At 40.4% G+C, this 23,246-nt stretch overlaps 1 protein-coding gene across 5 annotated transcripts in view; it reads left to right on the top strand.

The window, feature by feature from the left end:
- The window catches only part of LOC147893410 (uncharacterized), a 51,635-nt gene extending 40,416 nt beyond the window's left edge, over positions 1-11,219 (top strand). For 2 of the 5 annotated variants that reach the window (XM_087386259.1, XM_087386263.1), the window contains exons 7-8: positions 9,622-9,751; positions 10,880-11,101. In XM_087386259.1, the coding sequence (XP_087242385.1) occupies positions 9,622-9,751; positions 10,880-10,970 (221 nt within the window). In that variant the 3' untranslated portion in view covers positions 10,971-11,101. Of the gene's footprint in view, positions 1-9,621; positions 9,752-10,879; positions 11,102-11,150 lie in introns of those variants that run through there. The other 3 variants (XM_087386260.1, XM_087386262.1, XM_087386261.1) reach the window with 3 other exon arrangements.
- Positions 11,220-23,246: the final 12,027 nt, after the last annotated feature.

The following is a 23,246-nucleotide window of genomic DNA, read 5'->3' as shown; positions in this document are numbered from 1 at the left end:
ATTTGGATGTCATAGGCATCTCATATCGTGGCTTTGAGGTACTTTGGCCCACGAAGTGACATGTATTTGAGTAAATCATATTCCATTATTAGGGTTAGTGATTTTTTTGGGTTTCGTTTTATTTGGCTAATGCGCAGCAATGAATGTATTTTCTTCTTGTAGTTGCAGAAAAATTGACATCAAAGATCTTTTTTGTTTTAGGATTATTTGAAGATATGCAGACATACTTGAGAGATTCAGGATGTCAAGGCTTGATAATATCAGATGTTCAAGCTCCTATGATAAATATGTTTTGCACTTGTAACCGCTTGTTATCTTCGGTTTCGTGTCATTTCCTTAAGTCCTTATAAGTCCCTCTTGGAGCTAGCGAGCTTCCTCTTTGCTAGATCTTCAACTTCTTCCTGCTAGGTGTGATCTTCTTCGTCTTCCTCCTAGCATTCCATTTCATCATCCTCAACCCACCTGTACTGTCCAGTCCAATGATTGCTTTTCAAGTTTCAACAAATTCCTCTAGCTATAACCAAAGAAATTCTCCAAAAGCTTCCATGCAATAAAGTATCAGACAGGGGAGCATGTTGAAGAGCATTTATTGAAGAGATAGGATAGACGATAAGGCCAAGAATGAGATCATAGTGGCGGACAAAAATGAGAATGGTCAGAGGAGATTAGCCAATGGGTAGGCACCTGCCATGGATGGACATGGACCCCTTGCATAGCATGCTAAATGGGATGGTCTGAAAACAAAAGGAACTCTTCGCATAATAACGAACACGACAATGAACGTGACACACTATTTGTCTAGCTGCTAGCATGCTTGCATTTGGGATTGGTTAACCAAAGGTGATCCCGAAGTAAAAGAAACAATAAAACAATATTGTGTGTGGTTAGATGGCACTTCCTCTCAATTTAAATCAGCTTTTGGAATCTATTTTGTTCCCCCTTGCCATGGATGGACCCAAAGAAATTCCACATCATCTTAGCCGTTCCGAATAAAGGTTCATTATATGGGTAGAAAGCACAGTGCCAGATCACCATCACCAGCGTGCTGGATAAATGAGAAATGTAACCATGGGTTTAGTTCATTGACCCATCCTTGGAGTTATTTGGTGGTTAGAATTATTAATGGTTCCAAGAGAGTGGTAGTTAGACCTTAGGTGCTAGGTTAGGCGACCTAATGGTTTCCTATCATTGGCAAGTAGTTAGAAACTAGAAGACTGATAGAATAGCCTAGGAGCTCATAGTGTGTCTGTGTGGGAGTGGAATCACAGACTTCTTAAACTTATGTGCATAGCATAGATGTGTAGACTCATCAATAGACAATGAACCAGCGAGATATAGAAGACACCAAAATATATTTCCGTCCAAAACTCTGGACACAATACAAAGGAGATAGATCCAGAGTCCCACCAATGGTGTGGTCCTGTGATCTTACCACAAGGTCCTTCTCCTATTTGCCGGCTATCTCTAGACTCCAGCTGGCGTGCTCCACCTCGAGCGTAAGTAGACTTTCTGTCCAAAGTCAAACACCTTGCTGCCCTAGAAGACAGCCAAGATCCAGCCCTAGCCCTAGAAGACAGCCAAGATCCAGCCCTAGATGAACTCTGTCTGCAGCAACTCCTAGTCTCCTTTGCCTCCTGGATGTAGGCCTGAGGGTGTGAGTATAGCTGCTCCTGCTGCTCTTCTGATGGCTGAGAATGAATGAGGCCAGCAGCATCATTCTGGCCGACCCAAACAGGCTGACCAGTTTGCTGAAAAAAGTGCCCTTAAAGGGCTCTCATAGCTTTGGCCCTCACTTCAAGGGTAGATGCCCTCCTACATATTCAGGGTCCAGCCCCCCCCCCCCCCAAACCTGCTGCAAACAGTGCGCCTCCATGTACTAGATCCATCGTAATCTGACCCAGACTATCTCGCCTCTGCTCCAAGCTTGTTCCAGCTCTAGGGCACCCCTTAAGCTCCGTACATATCCGTGAAACCAGCCGTACAGCGGGTGCTTGTAATCTGATATGCCGTGCTTCCGTACTATTCTGGCCCTTTGATCTGCCCATAACAACTCCGTACTGTTCTTGTTTCTCTCTTTGATTCCTGCCCACATGGCAGCCATGCTGCTGCTCATGTGTTAGTCTCTCAAACCCTAGGTTCAACCCCCCCCCCCCCCCAAGCTCTCCTCATATGGCAGCTTATAGATGGGGAGGTCACATTTGCTTTGGCTTTTGTATCACCCTTTGAATTTGAGTCGGACTCCTTCCTTTTGTTTTTCTGATCCGCCTTCTTCTTTGTGTAGTCCTTTGCAAAATGACCTGGCATGTCACAATAGAAGCACTTCTGCTGCTTCCTCTTGGAAGTGTCCTCGTCATCAGAGTCGTCTTTCTCGGACTTGCCATCGTTAGGCTTGCCCTTTCCTTTGCCAACGTAATCCTTCGTCAACAACGCCTTGCCATCTTTGTCGTTGGTAGAGCTTCTCCCTAGCTTCTTCTTGTAGCAGTAATGGACCCAACTCCTCAAAAGTCAGAGGCTTGGTGCTTTGTCTTGCTGTCATAGTCGTAACAAAGCTTTTGAAACTCCGAGGTAGCCTCCTTAGTACCATCAAGGCCAAATGGCACGAATCCACCTTCTGACCAACTGATGTTAGTTGATCCCTCACCACCTTGAGCTTCGTCAAAGTGGTCATGTACCAAATCTCCCTCATCCATATCAAGATTGTAGAGCTGATGCTGAAGAAGCAAGATCCGGGATGTGTTGTCTGTCTCGTACAGATCCTTCAGAGTAACCCACGTCTCTATTGACGTCTTGGCCATCTAGATGTGAGGAAGCAGGGAGCCCACCGTAATCCCTATGATCCATGCCAGGGCATGGGCATCTCTCTCTTCCCAAGCTTCGAGCTCCTCTCCATCTATTGGCATGAGTATCTTCCTCTCTTTGTTCACCATATCCTTCGGCTTCGCCTCCACTCCCGTTCTCAATTTCCATAGCTTCCGAGCCACTAAATGACTCCGTATCTTCACCTTCCAGATTGGGTAATTTGACCCATCCAGTTTCCCAGACTCTCCAAAGTTAGGGGTAGTGAAAGAAAGAAATTTGGGGGAGGAGGAAGGGAGAGCAAGGGCCGAAGAGGCTGAAGATCTGTGCTACTAAACCACACAGCAAAGTCGAACAAACTCAACATTCAGTAGACCAGAAATCTGAACGCACCCGATTGAACCTGAGTCACCCTTCTTCTCGCAAGGGCACTATCCTCTAGTCGTGGAAGTCGATTCCCTAGAGCTTCAGAATCAGGGTCGTCCTTCAGCAAGGTCCTTGCCTTCAAGCTCCCACACCCAAGAGCCTCCTACTTGGGCTCTAATACCATGTTAGAAATGGGTCAATAGAGGGTATGCACAGTGGAAGACTAATAGAATAGCCCTGGAGCTCACACAGTTTGGTGTGGGAGTGGAATCACATACTTCTTAAACTTATGTGCATAGCATAGATGTACAGACTCATCAATAGACAATGAATCAGCCAGATATAGAAGACACCAAAATCTATTTCCGTCCAAAGCTATGGACACAATAGATCCCTAGTCCCACCAATGGTGTGGTCCTCTGATCTTACCACAAGTTCCTCCTCCTATTTGCCGGCTATCTCGTGCTCCACCTTGAGCGCAAGTAGACTTTCCGTCCAAAGATCCAAACACCTTGCTGCCCTAGAAGACAGCCAAGATCCAGCCCTAGATGAACTCAGTCTGCAGCAACTCCTAGTCTCCTCTGCCTCCTGGATTTAGGCCTGAGGGCGTGAGTATAGCTGCTCCTGCTGCTCCTCTGATGGCCGAGCTGTTGAATGAATGAATGAGGCCCACTCGCCTCTTTATATAGGCCCAAGGCCTGCTCCAAAAAACCGACCAGCAGCATCATTCTGGCCGACCCAAACAGGCTGACCAGTCTGCTGAAAAAACTGCCCTTACAGGGCTCTCATAACAAGGGCCCCTGGCCCACAACGCTAGGGCTTTGGCCCTCACTTCAAGGGCAGATTCCCTCCTATATATTCAGGGTCCAGCCCCCCCCCCCCCCAACCTGCTGCAAACAGTGCGCCTTCATGTACTAGATCCATCGTAATCTGTCCCAGACTATCTCACCTCTGCTCCAGGCTTGTTCCAGCTCTAGGGCACCTGCCCAAGGTCCTTACATATCCCTGAAACCAGCCGTACAGCAGGCGCCTGGAATCTGTACAGATCTGCCATGCTTCCGTACTATTTTGGCCCTCTGATCTGCCCATAACAGCTCCGTACTGTTCTTATTTCTCTCTTTGATTCCTGCCCACATGGCAGCCATGCTGCTGCTCATGTGTCAGTCTCTCAAACCCTAGTTTCCCCCCCCCCCCCCCCCACCCCCAAGCTCTCCTCATATGCGGGCTTACAGATGGGGAGGTGACCTTTCCAACAAAGACAGCAGGAAATCTAGGCGCAGGCTTCTACTTCAGAAGCTTGATGATCAGCTTGAAGGCCTGCAAGGAAAGAAGCAGAGAAAGGGCGGTACATTTTTTTGTTGACAATTTCATTGTCGATTGACAGAGCATTTGCACAAGCAGAATTCTATACAAGGGCAAATGCATAGGCCGCATGCATAGAGTAGAGAAGTGACACATGTACAAGGCATAGCATTATTTACAAGTAAACAAAAGACAAATGGCGACAAGCTCCTTCAACAAGATTTGCAAGCAACGATCTGCAATATGGACAGATCAATTACGGACTTTGTTGCAGATCTGCAATAGAAGAGTCACCTACAAATTGAAGGCGCACAACACATAGGTGCAGACACGTGTTGCATCCCAAGGAATCTATAGATAGGCAACACAAAGCATAGAGAAAATTTGTTTTGGCAACGGTCATCAATGATAGGTGGGCTGGTAAAATGATGCCATGATGTGCATTACCCACAAGCAAATCTATAGCAAAAGCCTTAAGAAAGAGTTGTCGAAGGCGTTATATAATCCACGAGGGCCCGCCTTTTTAGACGGCTAAGAGTAGTTGGGTTATGACTAGGAGATCATGTGGGCTATTATGGCACTCTACGAGAGGGTTTTAAGCAGAGTCCAGACATTATCTGGGTGGACAGAGGAGAACATGAGCACTATCGTGGAGAAACAAGGGTGTCTCCTCTCACCAACCATGTTTAGCCTCTATATAGACGAGCTCGAGACATTAGGGGAGGCAAGATGTTCTCTTGCTAGTTCCTTGATCTAGATCTTGTTGTACACAGATGACATTCTTTTGTTGTCCGCCTCTATAGAGGGCCTCCAGAGACATTTAGATGCATTACACTCGTTTTGCGAGTCGCATGATTTGAAGGTCAACCTTGGTAAAACCAAGGTCATGATCTTCAATACATCACGAGCAGCTATGCATAGAGTGTTCAGTTCACCTTTGATGGATTACCGGTTGAGATTGTTTCGTCATACACCTATCCAGGGGTTCTATTCTTCGGTCCTATTTTCATGATGAGGCTGGCGATGTAGGCCTGTTTTGAGCAAAGGATATGCCTTGTTAGCCAGACTAGAGAGACAATGCTTCCATTCACATTTTCAGGACCCTTGGACTAGGTCTCTCCTCTTCGACTCCTTGGTCAGGCCAGCAGGCATGTATGGTAGCCCAGGTTTGGGACCGGATCTCTCTGATGCAAAGTGGGTTGGAGTGGAGCGTCTCAACGTTCTCATGCTATCAAGGATGATACACAGTAAGTCATCGGTTCCCATTCAATAATCCATCAAGAGTTTGGGTCATATCCACTGTAGCTCGATGCAGCATTCGAGGTCATCACTTATCTATACCGGGTTAGCGGATACGATGACTACACTTCAGGGTGATGCAGACTACCATGGTTAGCACTATCCTCTTCCATGACCTTAGCAGTCGAGGGTGACTAGAGATTCTGGTATGCACACACATGCAGGTGGTTATTGGAGCTCCACATGGACATCTCCTTTTCAGTATACATCGATGCACCATTTCTCCTGCTCGGGTACCATGAGGTACCAAGTCATACGCGAGGATCTCCTATAGTTATACACATTCAAGACCTAGTTGGCACCGAGTGAGCTCGATCACTGCTAGCACATTTCCGATGAGGGCTTCATTGATCCTCCGATATATACTTAAATTCATCTCCCCCACTCATTGAGGATCTGTAATGGGCAGATTTGGATTTCATGCCATTTACTCTATATTGAGAGTGGACGAGTTGAGGTAGTACCCAGAGAGAGGCGCATTCGTACCTTGTGTGATCTACAGGAGATCAAGTCAAAGGAGCATTTCATCTTTAGGTTCCCAATGTACTATGAGATCCGAGGCCGCTACTATTGTCTCTTTAGAGATAGCTTCGCCCACATCCTCTCCTATCCAGATCAGATGCTTAGCTACTTTCATTCATGAGGCAGTTAAGCATCGGGAGCATCTACTCAGACAACAGAGACAGAGTCAGGGACAGGGGACACAGGAGTCATTACAGAGCGTGATCATAGAGTTTTGCGAGCCACATCGCACAGATCACGGTTCCATGAGTAGTCGGCAAGGAAGGCCCACAGTGGCCCTTGTTACGGTAGGCAGCCTAGAAGGAAGTTTTTTTTTTTTCTAAGCCCTCGTTAAGCCATGTGTCGTGATTATAGGCGTTGATCTTTATGAAGATCCAAGGGTTTGAAACGCGCTTTCTAAAAAAGCAAAACTTTTGTGAGCTTTCCTTAAGCCACGTGTACAATTTTAGGCCCTTGATTTTAGATTGTACTAAATGACTGAAACACTCCTTCCAAATTTGACCCAAAAGCATACTTTTTATTCATTCTTCCTGCAAATCTATTATATAAGGAGGGAGATAATTGCATGTTTTCTTTCTTGCCATCACTTGATTGCGTAATTGTTGGACAAAGCTCACGACCTTGCTACTGAAACTCCAATTGGATAATAGTGAGGATTCAGGTCCAATTTGGAGTTAGAGCCATGACAAAAAGGCTGCCTACCGCAACCTAGTTAGATGTAGAGGCATAACCAGGAGGATACGCCAACCCACACACATAGATAGCCATCAGCGCTCTATCTCTAATCTTCTACCACCATAGCCACGCTAGTCATTGGGTCCCTCATGACCTCCCGTCTAGGAGACTCCCAATTACTTCCATATACACCAAACCAGACTTGGAATTGGATTTGATTTGACACAATGATGGTGACGATGATGTAGATTTTGATGTGAGGACTGTGTAGTATTGTTACCTTCTATGAGTATGTGACATTTTAGCATTTGGCATGGGTGATGATGCTCGTTTAGGTAGAGGAGAGGTGTACCATCCTATGCCAGCTCGACATCAGCCCCAAGGAGGTGAAGTGGGTGGTTCAAGATCCCACAGACTCCGACATAAGGGGACCGGGTCTATGAGACTCAAGGTATTGAGATGCTGACCTGCACTGTTTGGAACTGTAATGGTACCTTATAGTCAGATCTAGGGAGTTTCTAGGACCAACACAAGACTAGATATAGTCTTCTACATAGAGATCCATCAAAGCCCAAAGCGCCTTTGCCCATAGTTTGTGTATACAAGGCAACATTCCTAGCAGGCCTCTCTTGTTTTCTTTTAGGGAGCACACAATCCAACCTGCGAGCCATCCTCTGATTGCTTGCAGCGTATCAGCGATGTTTTACCTTATCAAAGCCAAGAGAATCAAGTAGCTGCTGAACTTCATAGACCACACCCCAAGGGGGATGCAGCCAGGAGATAGAGAGTGTGGTGGCCTTCATTTGGACTCACGCCACCTAAGATGTGAGATGATCCATCAGCATATATAGAGACAAGAGCGCATACCATGGGAGGAAGGGCTTTGTGTTGGAGGCCGAGACAGATTGGGCCACATCTAGGATGGCTATTACACCATTGTCTACTTCCTCTTACAACACGTATGGGCACATATGTTACACTGGTTATGAAGAGCAGAAAATAACTTTTCGAGCAGCGTCATAGCAGCACGCAACCACTAGCAGTAACCAGCAAGGTTTCTTTGTACATTGCAACCACTGATTTTACTAGTCATTTCCAGACATGAATGATGCATAATGGAAGGGTAGGACATCATGGTGGGCCTTCACATGCACCTATAGTAGTACTTGTATTGCTTTACTATTTGAGGGCTTACTATATAAGCTTTTATTGTGCTTGATTTCGTTCAGTTAGGTGTGTTGTCTCCTCCAAAGCTCTCTTGCTTTCTTTGTGTATATGTAACCTTTAGTATTGAAATGCAACATATGGAGATTGATCGTGTAATTCCTTCTCAGTTGAGGGGAAACTATTGCAAAGGATGCTTTGTGGGCATGCTGTTGGTGACATTTAAGGAAGAGCAGGTGATCTTGTTGAGTCTCTCTGTTCTGGCTTTGCCCTCACGTTGGTGTATGGGTAGGCCAAGAGTTGGAACTTAGGGAAGGAAAGAGAACTGCCCACGAAGCAGAGCGTTGAAAGTACTGTGTATCCAGCAGCTCCCCGATGGGACAATAGGTTTAGGTAAGGAAATGCAGAATTCGGCCCATGTTTGTCTCCATACATTCCATTCTATCAGTGGTTGATGACCCAGAGGATAGCAGTGGGTACTAGCGGAGGGATAGCCTCGTGCCTATACGAAGGTAGAGGATATAAGATTTGTGAGGATCCATTGCTTCACCTGACATTTTCTCCTGCTTAAGCCATAGACACTATGTAGGTATTGTTGCCAGCTGCTGCTCTCAGCTGCTCTCAGCTGCAAGAGGATGGCATACTCCACTCAAGAATTTGTGAGGTCCACCTGGTTCACTCTGGTCCTTTGTGGTATTCGACGAAAATTGTGACTCCTTAGCCGCTCAAGATTAGCAATGTATATTATCTGTCTTGGGTGTGTTTCCCCCCTATGATTGTAGGCCTCATTTTAAGATTTTGTACTCTAGGTTGCTATGACCATCTTTGGTCACAAGTTGTATTGCATTTTTTCTACCCTAGGTTTGTGGATCAAGAGAACATCTATTCTCCACTACCCCAGGAAGAACATAAAGAAATGATGGAGACTGATGCAATATGGTCACCAAAGGTTTGCATACCCACAGAAGGTTCTATTTTGTGGCACCCTACGATTTCTGCAGATGAAGTAGTGGATATCGATGCCAATGTTTACATCCTTGCCGGTTCGGTGCACTAAAATATCATGTAAAGGATGGAGTAATACTGCTTTAAAACATAGTGCAAATAGGAAAGGTCTATTTCTTATGGGAGTGTGAACTCAAAATGCACAAAGAAATTGTTTTGTAGCCTCTGAAGAGAGTTACTGTCAGCTGAGTGAACAACTTAATATTTTGTAATTCTGATGAAGATCTTAGCAATGCTAGTGCAAACGAAAGGTTATGGTTGGACATTGGAGAGTGAAATGTCAATATGAAAATAGCTGAGATGCCTAAAGAGGTGGCAGATAGGCTGGACATTACTTCTTTCATTTGAAAGCGCATGAAATATCTGTGTCTATTCTTTCTTGTTGTGGAAGATTTATTGTCCCAGGATTATATCAATATTTGCAGATGTGCCCATAGTTTAAATTTTGTTAAGACATGTGCATTGATGTAAAGGCTTTTCTCTGTGTAATAGGAAACAAATCCATTGGATTGGGAGCACTTATGACCTACCTGGAAAAACAGCCAAATGAGACACTGCATGTGGGGGATAGATTCACTGTGAGTGGAAATGATTCTGCAACAAGGTCAAAATGTCCCATATTGTAAGTACGCACGGCAACCAAATTTCCTATTAATCATTCTCTTGTGCGCTGGTATTGAATATTTGGAATGAAGTAACTAAAAGTAATCTTCATCCTGCTTCTTTCAAAATTTGGTGCTTCAAGAAGATTAATTCAGTGAGGTGATTCTCCCTGTATGCACACTTTGGTTATTTGAATGAAGACCAGGGGCGTACATGTCTATTTTGTGACGCTTACGTGTTTGTGTGCCGCTTTGGAGACTAAATTAAAACGTTAGGGATAAAGGCATATATATGGATCAGCTATTTCCAAGTCCATCTTTATTTTGAGGAACAAGGGAATCAGAAGAAAATATGCTAAGGTCTATCACCTGGCCATGTCTTTGTGAGTTGGTGTATGCCAAGGGTAATGGGTGGAGATGAAAGATTTAGAAATGCAGCCCTATGTGTAGTATGCAAATCCCCCCCCTCTCCACCCCTTTTCTTCCCCCTTCTGGCCCTTTCTGTTTTTTTGGAACTCGACATCTATATCACTGCCCAAGAGATGATCCTGTGTGTGAACCTCCAGATGTCCTAAGTGTGCATCTCAACTATCTAGGACTGCAAGGCATTACCATAGTACTGGATTGGCTCCTGAACACCTGTTGTGCTGTATTGAAAAGTACCATCTCTCCTTATCTATCCCAGCCACAGATCATGGGGAGCCCCCCATGCGCTGCACGCCAGAAGCTTCTGTGGCCTATGATTGGATCAAAACCATGTCGAACCTGGGGAAAGACAATTGGGACCTGCTGCTTAATTGAATTGTCTACTGATGTGTATGACAAAACCACTCTCCAGGATCCCCCAATGTGGACAGCCCTCCCACAACTAGTGGCCACTGTGCATGGTACCTGAGGCTGCTAGGTGCAGGTACATAAGTTAGTTTAACCAACAAGACCAAATTATACTCTCAAGTTGAAATTCAGGCAATTGCTGGCTCCATCAAGGCTGGGCACCTTGATTAATGGGTCTCTTTGCGTACAGGTTATCTGAATTACTATACTTGTACCTGTTTCTATAGTTTTTCAGGATTCACGAGCAGCCTGAATTAGATATGATGTTTTTGTTTTTTCTAATGCTGTTGACACTCCTTTGATTGGCTGGCCAGATGGGTTGCAAATCCAGAAGAGACTGCCTTTTACACGCGCATGTTGTTGCATGATATACGTCTGGCTCGGCTCACTCCATATATTGAATAAACTGTTGGCTCTAAGCAAGACATGTAGTAGCATTTGTTGCAAAGCAGGTATATTTTACAGGATTTTCTGCTTGTAAATTGCGAGCAATGCTTCAAGTATGGCATTTAAAGCAGTATCATTTTGTTGAAATTCTGTGCAAGCTTCAGTGTATTAATCTGAAATTTTGAAATGGTTTGGCAGAAATTTTCCTTCAGACAATTATGGTTGTTGCCCCTTTTATTCAGGTGCTTAAACACACGTTCTTACCAGAAATCTTTAGCAGTAGTCATTGTTGACATCCCTAGGTAGGCTTAGCGGATTCTGCAACTAAAGTGCCAGTTTCTGTGTTCTAAACTTCTCAAATTCATCACATAGGTGTGTGAATGCATGCATGTAACCTATGTACATGCATGCCCTTCACCTCCGGAGTGCCGACAGAAACTCAGTACGAAGACTTTGTATAAATGGATGCTCAAGTATGTGTGGGTGTGTGGATTTGTATGTGTGAGAGCATATTTTTATACTATGGTCTACACCCACTGTTGGGCGCTAATGACGTCAGTGGGGATGTCATAGTAGCTAGTCCCTGCTATGCATGATGGAGTTTATGGTTTTCAACCTTGTGAGTGACTATCATGAGATTGAAACTGCACTATGTTGTGTTTTTAGAGGATGAGTTTGGGAATGTTCTTGGATTCATCTAGGTATATGCTTCTGCCGTATTAGCGGACATGCAGATTTCACCTTGTGAAGTTTTCGTCCAAGTTGCGGTCTGCTGGTATTGTGATAATTCTTTCTATCTTACATGGTGCGTTGCCCTATCAGCTAGATTTAGATTTAGATGCTCGTTGGGGAGAGACTAAAATGAAAATGTTTAGACTTCACAAGCAGTTGTAGCTTGAATGAAGAGATTTTGGACTACCTTTTGATTAGCCTTCTCCTTTAGTGCTAGCCTTCATCATGGTTGAGTCTGCCCTTCACCTCCGGAGTGCCGACAGAAACTCAGTACGAAGACTTTGTATAAATGGATGCTCAAGTATGTGTGGGTGTGTGGATTTGTATGTGTGAGAGCATATTTTTATACTATGGTCTACACCCACTGTTGGGCGCTGATGACGTCAGTGGGGATGTCATAGTAGCTAGTCCCTGCTATGCATGATGGAGTTTATGGTTTTCAACCTTGTGAGTGACTATCGTGAGATTGAAACTGCACTATGTTGTGTTTTTAGAGGATGAGTTTGGGAATGTTCCTGGATTCATCTAGGTATATGCTTCTGCCGTATTAGCGGACATGCAGATTTCACCTTGTGAAGTTTTCGTCCAAGTTGCGGCCTGCTGGTATTGTGATAATTCTTTCTATCTTACATGGTGCGTTGCCCTATCAGCTAGATTTAGATTTAGATGCTCGTTGGGGAGAGACTAAAATGAAAATGTTTAGACTTCACAAGCAGTTGTAGCTTGAATGAAGAGATTTTGGACTACCTTTTGATTAGCCTTCTCCTTTAGTGCTAGCCTTCATCATGGCTGAGTCTGCCCTTCACCTCCGGAGTGTTGACAGAAACTCAGTACGAAGACTTTGTATAAAATGGATGCTCTTGACAGAAACTCAGTACGAAGACTTTATATAAATGGATGCTCAAGTATGTGTGGGTGTGTGGATTTGTATGTGAGAGCATATTTTTATACTATGGTCTACACCCCACTGTTGGGCGTTGATGACGTCAGTGGGGATGTCATAGTAGCTAGTCCCTGCTATGCATGATGGAGTTTATGGTTTTCAACCTTGTGAGTGACTATCATGAGATTGAAACTGCACTATGTTGTGTTTTTAGAGGATGAGTTTGGGAATGTTCTTGGATTCATCTAGGTATATGCTTCTGCCGTATTAGCGGACATGCAGATTTCACCCTGTGAAGTTTTCGTCCAAGTTGCGGCCGCTGGTATTGTGATAATTCTTTCTATCTTACATGGTGCGTTGCCCTATCAGCTAGATTTAGATTTAGATGCTCGTTGGGGAGAGACTAAAATGAAAATGTTTAGACTTCACAAGCAGTTGTAGCTTGAATGAAGAGATTTTGGACTACCTTTTGATTAGCCTTCTCCTTTAGTGCTAGCCTTCATCATGGTTGAGTCTGCCCTTCACCTCCGGAGTGCCGACAGAAACTCAGTACGAAGACTTTGTATAAATGGATGCTTAAGTATGTGTGGGTGTGTGGATTTGTATGTGTGAGAGCATATTTTTATACTATGGTCTACACCCACTGCTGGGCGCTGATGACGTCAGTGGGGATGTCATAGTAGCTAGTCCTTGCTATGCATGATGGAGTTTATGGTTTTCAACCTTGTGAGTGACTATCATGAGATTGAAACTGCACTATGTTGTGTTTTTAGAGGATGAGTTTGGGAATGTTCCTGGATTCATCTAGGTATATGCATGCATACATATTCCCTCCCCCCAAAAAAAAACCCCACCCTAATGTGCATGCATGGGTACATACAAACATAAATTCCATTGTACAAGCTTGCATTGATAATATACATTCAATCCCGGAAGCTATGAACAATGATAAGCATTACATAAAGAAAGGTTGGAGGAAGAGATTACAATTGTAAGAATGGTTGATCCATCAATACGTTGCAAATGAACTCCTTCCATTGAGAAGAACACCAATTCCAATTGAAATAGAGTTTGGCCTACTTTGGCATAGGGTTAAGGAAGTTTAAAAGCACTGAAGTCCAATGTCAATTCTCTTCGTGGTATTTGGGTGACATACTTCAAACCACAAAACGTCTTATATAAAAATATTTGAAGCTATAACAAGGAGTCGCCTCTTTTGAGTCAATGTCAAATGTACATACCATGCGATGCGTGTGCACACATATGCATGTTTACATGTACACACACACACTCACACAATTATATATAAATAGCATACGATGCGATGCGTGTACACACATATGCATGTTTACATGTGCACACACACACACACAATCATATATAAATAGCTAGGTCTCAGTAAAAAGACATTTTAATAGCTAGTCTTTGATCTATAATATTATTAAAAATGATGGATTTTATAACTTCTCAATTTTAAGATTGAAAGTAATATTATTAAAAGTGATGGATTTTATAAATTTGCAATTTGAAGATTGAAACTCTAGTTGTTTATGCTTAAATTTACTTCTAATATTTGATGATCTTAAAACATACAATAGAATTTGAATGCTATTGGCATGCTTGTGGTATAGACTTCAAGTAGTTTGAGATTTTTTCCAACAAAATTGCTAAGTTTTAACTACTCATATACTAGCAAGAAAATGGATACCTATTATAAAATTTATAATATCCGTATTTACAAGTGATTCTTTAGTAAACAAGTTCAAGGTGTAAATTAACTATATAAGTATTATACATTAAAGGGTTGTGCATTTTTGAAAGATATGCATGGGATGCACAAATCTATTGAACTTGTGGAGCGCATGTGTGCATCAACACACGCCTTGCTCCATGCACTCTTAATACGTTAAATTTTACAAATTTGTAATTGAAGAGAGCCTCTTGCAAATCTCAAAAACTTTTTTTCCCAAACTTGAGACTTAAAACAAACTCAAAACTTGAAAACTAAAACACGCACACAAATATATATGCTAGCTTTTATAAAAATATGCCTAGCATTCATCTCGAATGCAAGATATGTGTAAAGTTGTTTGACGAGGGAAATTTCCAAATATGCTTGAAGACCATGACAAGATCAGAGATGAGAAGCAAGCATACCTTGTTTGTCTCTCCACTTAGGTTTTCTCTTCCTTTACAAACAAAAATGGTAGGATGGTGTGTGGGAGGATGTGTGAAGAAAGCTAGGAGGAAGAGTTGCGGTGTCTAGAAAAGAGGGGTTCTTGCAAATTAGGTATTTTTAAACATAGCGTCAATATGAATGTCAAAATTTTGCATAGTAGCAATAAAACAAACATTGGAACACATTTTGGGAAATTTGTTCACTTATATCAACACCTTTTGTGCCATGTTTTGAAGACTTTGTGTGCAAATTTTTAATGATCATATCAACACTTTGTATGCACATTTTTTATGGTTACATTGATGATAATATTCATCCAGACATTAAACAAGGGTGTGCTATTGCCATGTTGGGTTAGAGGAACTAAAGTGAGACAAAACTTGATGGGAATGTATAACATGATTGAACCTAGTGCAGTACTAAGTTTGGTCCTACTAGGATTTAGACACACCCAACTTTCAATGTATGTCGCCATTTTTAAAATCCTAATCCTACTTAGGCACTAGACATGGGTGTATCATTAGCATGTTCGGCTAAACTGGGGTTGGCCTAAGCATTTGGGTATGGTTTTTCATGTTCTATTGGAAATGTGCAAGGTTTTACTGAGCCTTTAAGGATGCTCATGATAATTTTGGTAATGTGCTTGGAAATATAGGACTTTGGGAGAAGTAGGCATTGATTTGCTAACTGATGTACGCTAGTTGTGTGGTTCAGTTGCTTTGCTTTGACATTTGGTGGTGGTGGTTTGGCTTTCTTGATGGTGATGCTTGCCTATGCTCTTGCTCACGTTTAGGCTAAGGCAAAGGAGTCTTCTGCTTGGTTTGATTGAATGGATTTAGTGAATCAAGTTGGGATGAAACTTGGTGATACTCTAAAACATGATGGGATTAAGTATTCCCTCAAAGATCAGCATCGTGAAGTAGGCCTTTTCTCAAGATGATGTTTGAAGGTGGATTAACCTTTACTGCTCTTTCATATCCCCTTAATGGGAAGGTCCTTCCTCTGAGAAAAATCAAGAGCTTGTCAATGTTTCTTAGAAAGCTCTTTTCAAAGCAGTTTGGTAAATATCTTTGCTACATTATCTTTGCATGCATAGCATTATAGTGTGATATCTCCATTGGTATATGAGATACTCTCTGACATCAATATGCTTTGCCCTTATGTGATTTACCTAGTTTTGTGCTAGGGCTTGAACTGAGTAGTTATCACTACATATAATAGTTGGCTCTATCTTAGCAAACTTATATAATATCACTTAACAATATTCTTTTGTAAGTCATGTAGCTTCATATACTCTTTTTGTGAGAGCTCTATATTCTTCTTTTGTTGAGGACAAAGATATTATAGGTTTTTTGTTGCATAACTAAGAGATGCCACCTTATGCTAAGGCACAATGAAAAGTTTGACAGGGCCTGCTAAGGGGAATCATAGGGATAGCATAAAATTGATGTGGCTATTTGAAATTGATGTAGTTCTCGATGATGAAACTATGTAGCCATTGATAAATAGGGTTACATGCTTTTTTCTATGTTAATGTTTGTCCAAATTTGATCCAATGTTGATTGATAAATATTGTTCGTTTGATGATTGCTTGAATGCATGATATTAATTTAAAGTGCTAGTGAGAGAATGTTGGATGGATGTGTTGTATCTTTCCAGTTGATGTTCAAGTCCTTGATGATGATCATTGGTTGACTATTGTCTAGTCTTACCAAAACTTCTTTGAGAATACTTATGAAGTCTTTCATCTTTGTTTTAGGTGATTTGTATGCTCTAGTTACATACGTTTTGTCGTCCGTTTGTCTGTAGTTGTCAAAGCAAGATAGTTCATTGAAGCTAGGTAGGAGAGCTTGTGTTGTTCTTTTATTCCTTGTTTCTTACAAACATAAAATATTGGCAACCAAAAAGATTGTTGTCCTCTAGTATATCGTCTTTGTGTGCATTAAATTAGACAATGTCTAAAGACTCTATGATTATTTGGGATTTGTTATATATTGGTACTTTCTTTTAGAAGCATTCTCTCTTGTTGTTTTTAGGCGTGTATCCTTTGCGAACAATGTTATCAAATTTGATGCGTTTTTTTCTAGTTTGTTGTGAATCCATGAGTTGGAATATTTTGTTGGATCGAATGCTACACTTGCCATTGTTAGTCCTTGGGATTTGTGCATCGTTCTTGCATTGACTAGTTGTATGGGGAATTTTTTTCGTGTGATTATGTTTAAGGAATTTTCCCTCCTTAAAATTCCTTGGCGGGTGTGGTGGTGTCCATGTTGGTGGTATTATTTTGTCATGTAAGTGTTGATTCTCATATTGAGTTTTTGAACCATCATGTTGTTTTGAAAATGAATGTCGACTACAGATTGTCATTCTTTAGTGCACCGTTAACTAGTCCATAAAGAATACCAATACTCCACATATTTCTACTATCATTCCTTTCTTCAATGCTAATGTTTCATGTAGTCCAGCTGTTGCTTGTGTATCTTTGGGAGTCTTGATTTGTCTATTACTTGTCTTATGCTTTGGGTCTAGTTTGCTATGGAGCGTGTCATTTATATCATCCGAGTCTTTATTGGTTTGTTGTTCAATTCTGATCCTGTTTAGGACGTCTATTAGTTAGTTTAGGATCCTGTTTAGGACATCTATTTATATCGTCCGAGTCTTCATTGGTTTGTTGTTCAATTTTGATCTTGTTTAGGACGTCTATTAGTTTATTATCTCTTTGTTGCATTGTTGACTTCAACTCATAGTATCAAATTTTATTTTGCTTATATGATTGCTCAATAAGACTAGTTGAGTGCGTTGGGTCTTTGAAAATCCAATTATCTTTAATTGGACTTGCTTGGTGAAGGTCACCACAAATATTACATCTAATCTACCAAATCCTTTTGCATGGCTATCAAAGACGAGTATTGATCAAATTAACATGTTTCGGCCAACAAGTGATGCCTCATAAAAAACAACTACCAACGTGTTGAGGTTGTCGAGTTCCTCACCCATCAGTATGTTTGTGTGTGGATGTTACTAGTGGAAGGTGTAGAGCCGATTGGATTGTTGTGCTGCCTACATTGAATACAGTTTTTCTTGTGTAGGTCATGAGTAGAGCTATTGGTAGGCTGATGTCGTTCTCAACCGTTTATGCATAATTTCGAATGAGCCCTTGGACTATAATGCATAGTGTTTATGTTTTTCCTATACTAGTGCTCTTAATCAAGAAGAGGTGGATAGCTTGTGCATTCAAAATGAATTGTATGTCTATGTTTGCATCCCACAAGCAAGAAATGTTCTTTGGTTATCAATGCTTATATGTACTTCTCTTCTTTTATGTCTAATAGTTCAAGCCATTTGTCAAAGGAAATTATTGTGTCATATTAAAGATCACGTAGACATTTTGCAATTTTTGTTTGCTAGTACTTTAAGATTTAGTTGGCGAAGTTTTATCTTTGTCAATTGGCTGCAAAATGCAAGTTTTTCATGAAGGTGGCTTCGAAAAGCATGTTTTGTTGCTTTTTTGCAACCTCTCCAATGGTGGTGCACTTGTGCATCGCATAGCATTCCATGTAGGTCATCACTATAGACAGATATATATATGGCAATGAAGTTGATTATCTCTATGTTTGAACATTGCCTAAGTTTCTGCATCTTCAATCCATAATAAGAAATGATTGTGTTGGAAATTTTGACAAAGAAGGAAGCTAATCATCTTCTTAAAATCATGATAACTCGTCATAATTCTTGTTTGATTGCTTGAAGATGATGGACATAATATTTGTTTGTTGTGATGGGATTTTAATGAAAAAGATGGTGAATATATCATCTATTGAATATATGACGCCTCTCCTTTAACGAAAAAGATGGTGAATATATGATGCCTCTACTTTATGTATTGAATACTCGATATCTGGATTGATTTTTTAAATACATTCTAAGAGGATAAGCCAGCGTGTTTTAGTGCATGAGAATGTGACAGAATGTAGGGGGTCAAAACTGCAAACACATTCTTCCTCAATTTTGCTTTGTAGTCTCTTGATGTTTAGAAAGCTTGAAAGTTCTTTCATCTTATCTTTGAATTTAGCAATTGATCAATTTTTTAATCCTCCTCGACATCTTTTGTATTAAGTTGTTTTCCATGAAATTGTACTTTTTGTAGACGCACCCATGTGGATGTTTAAGATCATTGTTTTCATTGTTTTGAAGAGAGGTTCTCTATGTTTCTTGCAACTTTTCTCCCTTCATTCATTAATTACCACTTTGCAATTGCTTGGTAACCGTGATGACATAGCTTATGGTATATTCTTCATTGTCCAAAGAATGATGTTGGAATGACAATTCTTCACAAAAGACATCCTTGTATAGACTGAGCAGCAAGAACCTCCAAATGGCACGAGATGTGTGATAGAATAATTGTGGTTAACAACTTGTTGTGAAGTATAGAATCCATGAAGTAATATGTATGTTTGCAAGTTGTCGTCCTCATTAGAAGGTTCCTCAGTAACTCCAACAGATATAGGAATTAGTTGTTGGTTTTGCTACAGCGAAGTGATGTGTTTAATCCATGCATGATTAGGATTTACATTGCTCTCTCTATAAAGTGTCTTGCAAAAATTTAGTCTTCAAGAAGCAATTCCAAAAACTAAATGAAATTGGACTCGCTACATTCAATATTGTACGTGATTGCAATAATCAAAACTCTAGTCTAGAAAGCATATGTATATGCAAGAAATGCACCCAATCCTTCAATCTTAGTAGAATGCCAAAGTTGTTCTACAAGTTCCATATTGCAAACGAATAGTTCTAGTGAATACATTCAAAAGATTAATCTAGTTGAGGCACTATTGGTATGAGTAGCAATATGGACTGCTCGAAATTGTGGGATAAATGGGATGGCAATGTAGAAGATGCACAACAAGCATTACTATGGTTCTTAAGTGATTAAGCATCCATACTAGTGGGAGCATGCATTGTAAGGTGTATCGGGTTGTTCTAGTGAAATATTTCAGCTTCTTTCCTGGAGCCGTTTGAATAGTTGTTTCACCTGGCTCATGTGTTTTTGAAGCAAATTCTAATTTTCTTTATTTTTTGCATAGTCTATATATGTTATCTTGGATATGTTTGTATGACATTGTTGGCATTGGAAAAAGTATTTTGATTTGAGTGAAAACTTTTCGTGCAATAAATGTTTTTATAGCCTTTGGATCATTTTCTTCTACAACCCACTATGCACGTTTTTTGTGGCATTTAACATTACTTGAGCTAGGAATACAGGAAATTACCATCAAGCATTAGAATCACCTTGGGATCAATTCACTAGCATCAACACTATGAGTTAGATCTTGTATCCTCTCAAGTTTCTTGTAAGTATTACTAACAAAGCCCAATTCATGAGCTTCGTAGTAAGATCAAAGATATGATGGATTGACATTTTAGAGTTGGTAGTTGATTGAAGCAACACAAAAATTCTTTGTCTTATTGTTGATTCTTGGAGAAAAGAATACCAAACAAGCTTGGTATCATAGAGTCTAAGTTTGAACGCTTCAAGTCTATTTGAAATTACCATCAAGTCTATTTAAAACATTCAGTCTAAGTTTGAATACGTCAAGTCTATTTGAAACAACCATTCGTTCTAGTCTATCTACACAATATTGATCATCCATGAGGTGTGTCAGAGCTAAGAATATGTTTCTATTATAAGAGAATGACTGAAAAACATTACATTCGATGTGTAAAGTGCCAACTCCTTCAATAATCAACATTGCCATAAAATGGTGACTGTATTCAACAATTTGGATCACATGACTTCATATTATAGCTATTTTCAAATAAGAGCATGATTGTAATGAAAATAATAAAAGATATTCCATATTGTATCAACAAAAATGTGGCTACAAAGGTTTTTTGAGCTCTCATTATGGATGTGGTTGTAGTTGCTACAGATCTGAGCTACATACAAGAAGCATACAGCATAACAATTCTAGTTTGCTTGATCAAGCTAAAAACATGATAGTGTTCAAGAAGGTTTATACATATTACAAAAATAAAATATTGGCTACAAAAGATTTTCTAATTGCAACTGTGCATGACTTAGATATCTGAAGCAGACGTTGGCTACAAAAGATTTTCTAATTGTAACTCTGCATGACTTAGATATTTGCATTTCCTATTGACTTAGATATCTGAAGCATACGTTGTAATAGATCTAGCTTCCTTGATCGAACTAAAAGTACACATCATGGCTAATGGAGAATGCACCATCTTTTCTTATGTCAAACCAAGATAGCCTTAGCATTCATAGTACTTTTGGAATAAATAGATAGAAAAGGATCCTCCAGGTAGAGAACTTTGTCCACATTCGGACCATAAAGCAATACATTTGTCTATGTGTTATCACGCAAAGTAATTCTTGCTTGGAAAGTAGGTTCGCTAAGAGCATTCATGGTAGAATTGATGCAATCCTTGCCAACTCAACTAGTTCTTTTGCATTCACTGTAGAGACATACTCAACCTACACACTAATTTGCAAGCTACATATTGTACCTACATACTCAACCTACATAATCTCAAAAGCGAATGGAGGATAGATTGAGCAATTATTGGCATTGATACCATTAAATCCTTTTTTTTAATGTCTTGAGGTTGTCATTTGGGCTGAACGTTGCCCTAAATACCACTGCATTGTGAATGATTTCCAAGAAAGAGGTACAACAATGTATGTTGCACAAAAGATAGGCATATTGGAGCAAAGAAGTAACACCTTAACTATACTAGATGGTACTTTCCTAGTAGAGATGTGGATCTTAGAAGAAGACTGAAACAAAGTATGTAGATGACAAAACCTCTATACACCCAGCACCAAACTCTATACGAATAAGATGAAATTACATAGCAAAAGTCCATATGAATTATAGAAGGAAATAGTAGAAGCTAGGATGGAAGTCCTCACTAGCACTGAGAAGTTGCATGGTGTAGAGAACAAACAACATACCCTGAAATCCAACATCAAAGCATAAAAAGTGTACCTAAAAGAAATTCTCTTAATTGATGACTATCACTCCTCACTTGCCCAATCCATCAATGAAACAAAATTGGCCTAGAATAAATGCAACAAGACAAAAACAAACCCAATAGAGAAAAAAAGTCAAACCGCATAATAAAAATGGTCACTAAAGAAGTCGACAAGAAGACAAGTGACATTTTAAGCACATACAGGAACATAACCTATCGCATCAACAAGCGATGTAGCCCATCCCATACTTATCTCATTTGTTGAGCGGGCACCTATCCATCTTAGATACACACGACCTACAAAACGACCCTTCAACAACATAGCTGGTGAATACTCAAGGGATATAATAAAAAATGCCTTAACACGACCTTTCTTCACCAAGAGAATGATCAAACATGAAATCTATTAAGGTAGCCAACATCCATGAATTTGTCAAATAAAAATAGAGACACATACATGAGAACTAACAAAATGAGGAATCCAAGCCTTGGCATCAATAAAAGAGAGCTAAGGAGACAAGCAACCAATGACACAAGAGAACAATTGAAGACTTGAGACATACAAAAAAATGCTTCCTCCACCAAGAGAATGATTGACAAACATCTTCCCTTCAACTACATGGCCATTGATGACGTGAGCGCATTGGGGGGGGGGAGCGGATGTGTGTGTGTGATGTGTGTGTGTGTGTGTGTGTGTGTCCCCTCTCGTGTGTGTGTGTGTGTGTGTGTGTGTGTCCCCTCCCCCCCCCCAAATGCGCTCAGGTCATCAATGGCCATGTAGTTGAAGGGATGTGTGTGTGCATGCATGCATGCGCATGTGTGTGCTTGTGTGTGCATATAGCGCTATCGAAGACTCGAGGGATGCAACGAAATGCCTTAACATAGCAAACCCTTCACTAAGAGAACGATTAACAATTTAAAGTATCTTCCTTCACCTTTGCTTCAGCATGAAACCGATTAAGATAGCTAACATCCATGACTATATCAAATAGAAATAGAGAGACATACAAGAAAACTAACATAATGGTGAATCGAAGCATGGCGTCAGTAAAAGCAAAGCTAAGGAGACAAGTAACCAATGTGATAAGAGAAAATTTGAAGAACCAAGACATATAACAAAATGCTTCCTTCACAAAAAGAATGATCGATGAGCATCTTCCCTTGAACTAAATGGCCATGGATGACTTGAGCACATGGAAAAAACAATACAAGTAAATATTGTATATTTATATATATATATATATACAATATAAATATATAAATTATATATATATATATGTGTGTGTGTGTGTGTGTGTGTACATATATATGTATGTATATATGTGTGTGTATATGTATATATATATATATATATATATATATACATATACACACACATATATACATACATATATATGTACACACACACACACTCTTACTATTCTCCTTTTTCTTTTGCATCCACTTAATCTCTTAAGTTTCATTTTTTCCGTAGATTTTTTCTCTCTTCTTTTTATTAATC

This window comes from Dipteris shenzhenensis, chromosome 15 (genome assembly GCF_047967505.1).
Source record: "Dipteris shenzhenensis isolate YYH24624 ecotype China chromosome 15, Dip_SZ_1.0, whole genome shotgun sequence".
Taxonomy (NCBI): domain Eukaryota; kingdom Viridiplantae; phylum Streptophyta; class Polypodiopsida; order Gleicheniales; family Dipteridaceae; genus Dipteris; species Dipteris shenzhenensis.
Note: the sequence above shows the minus strand (reverse complement) of the source record. Positions and strands in the feature narration are given on the sequence as shown.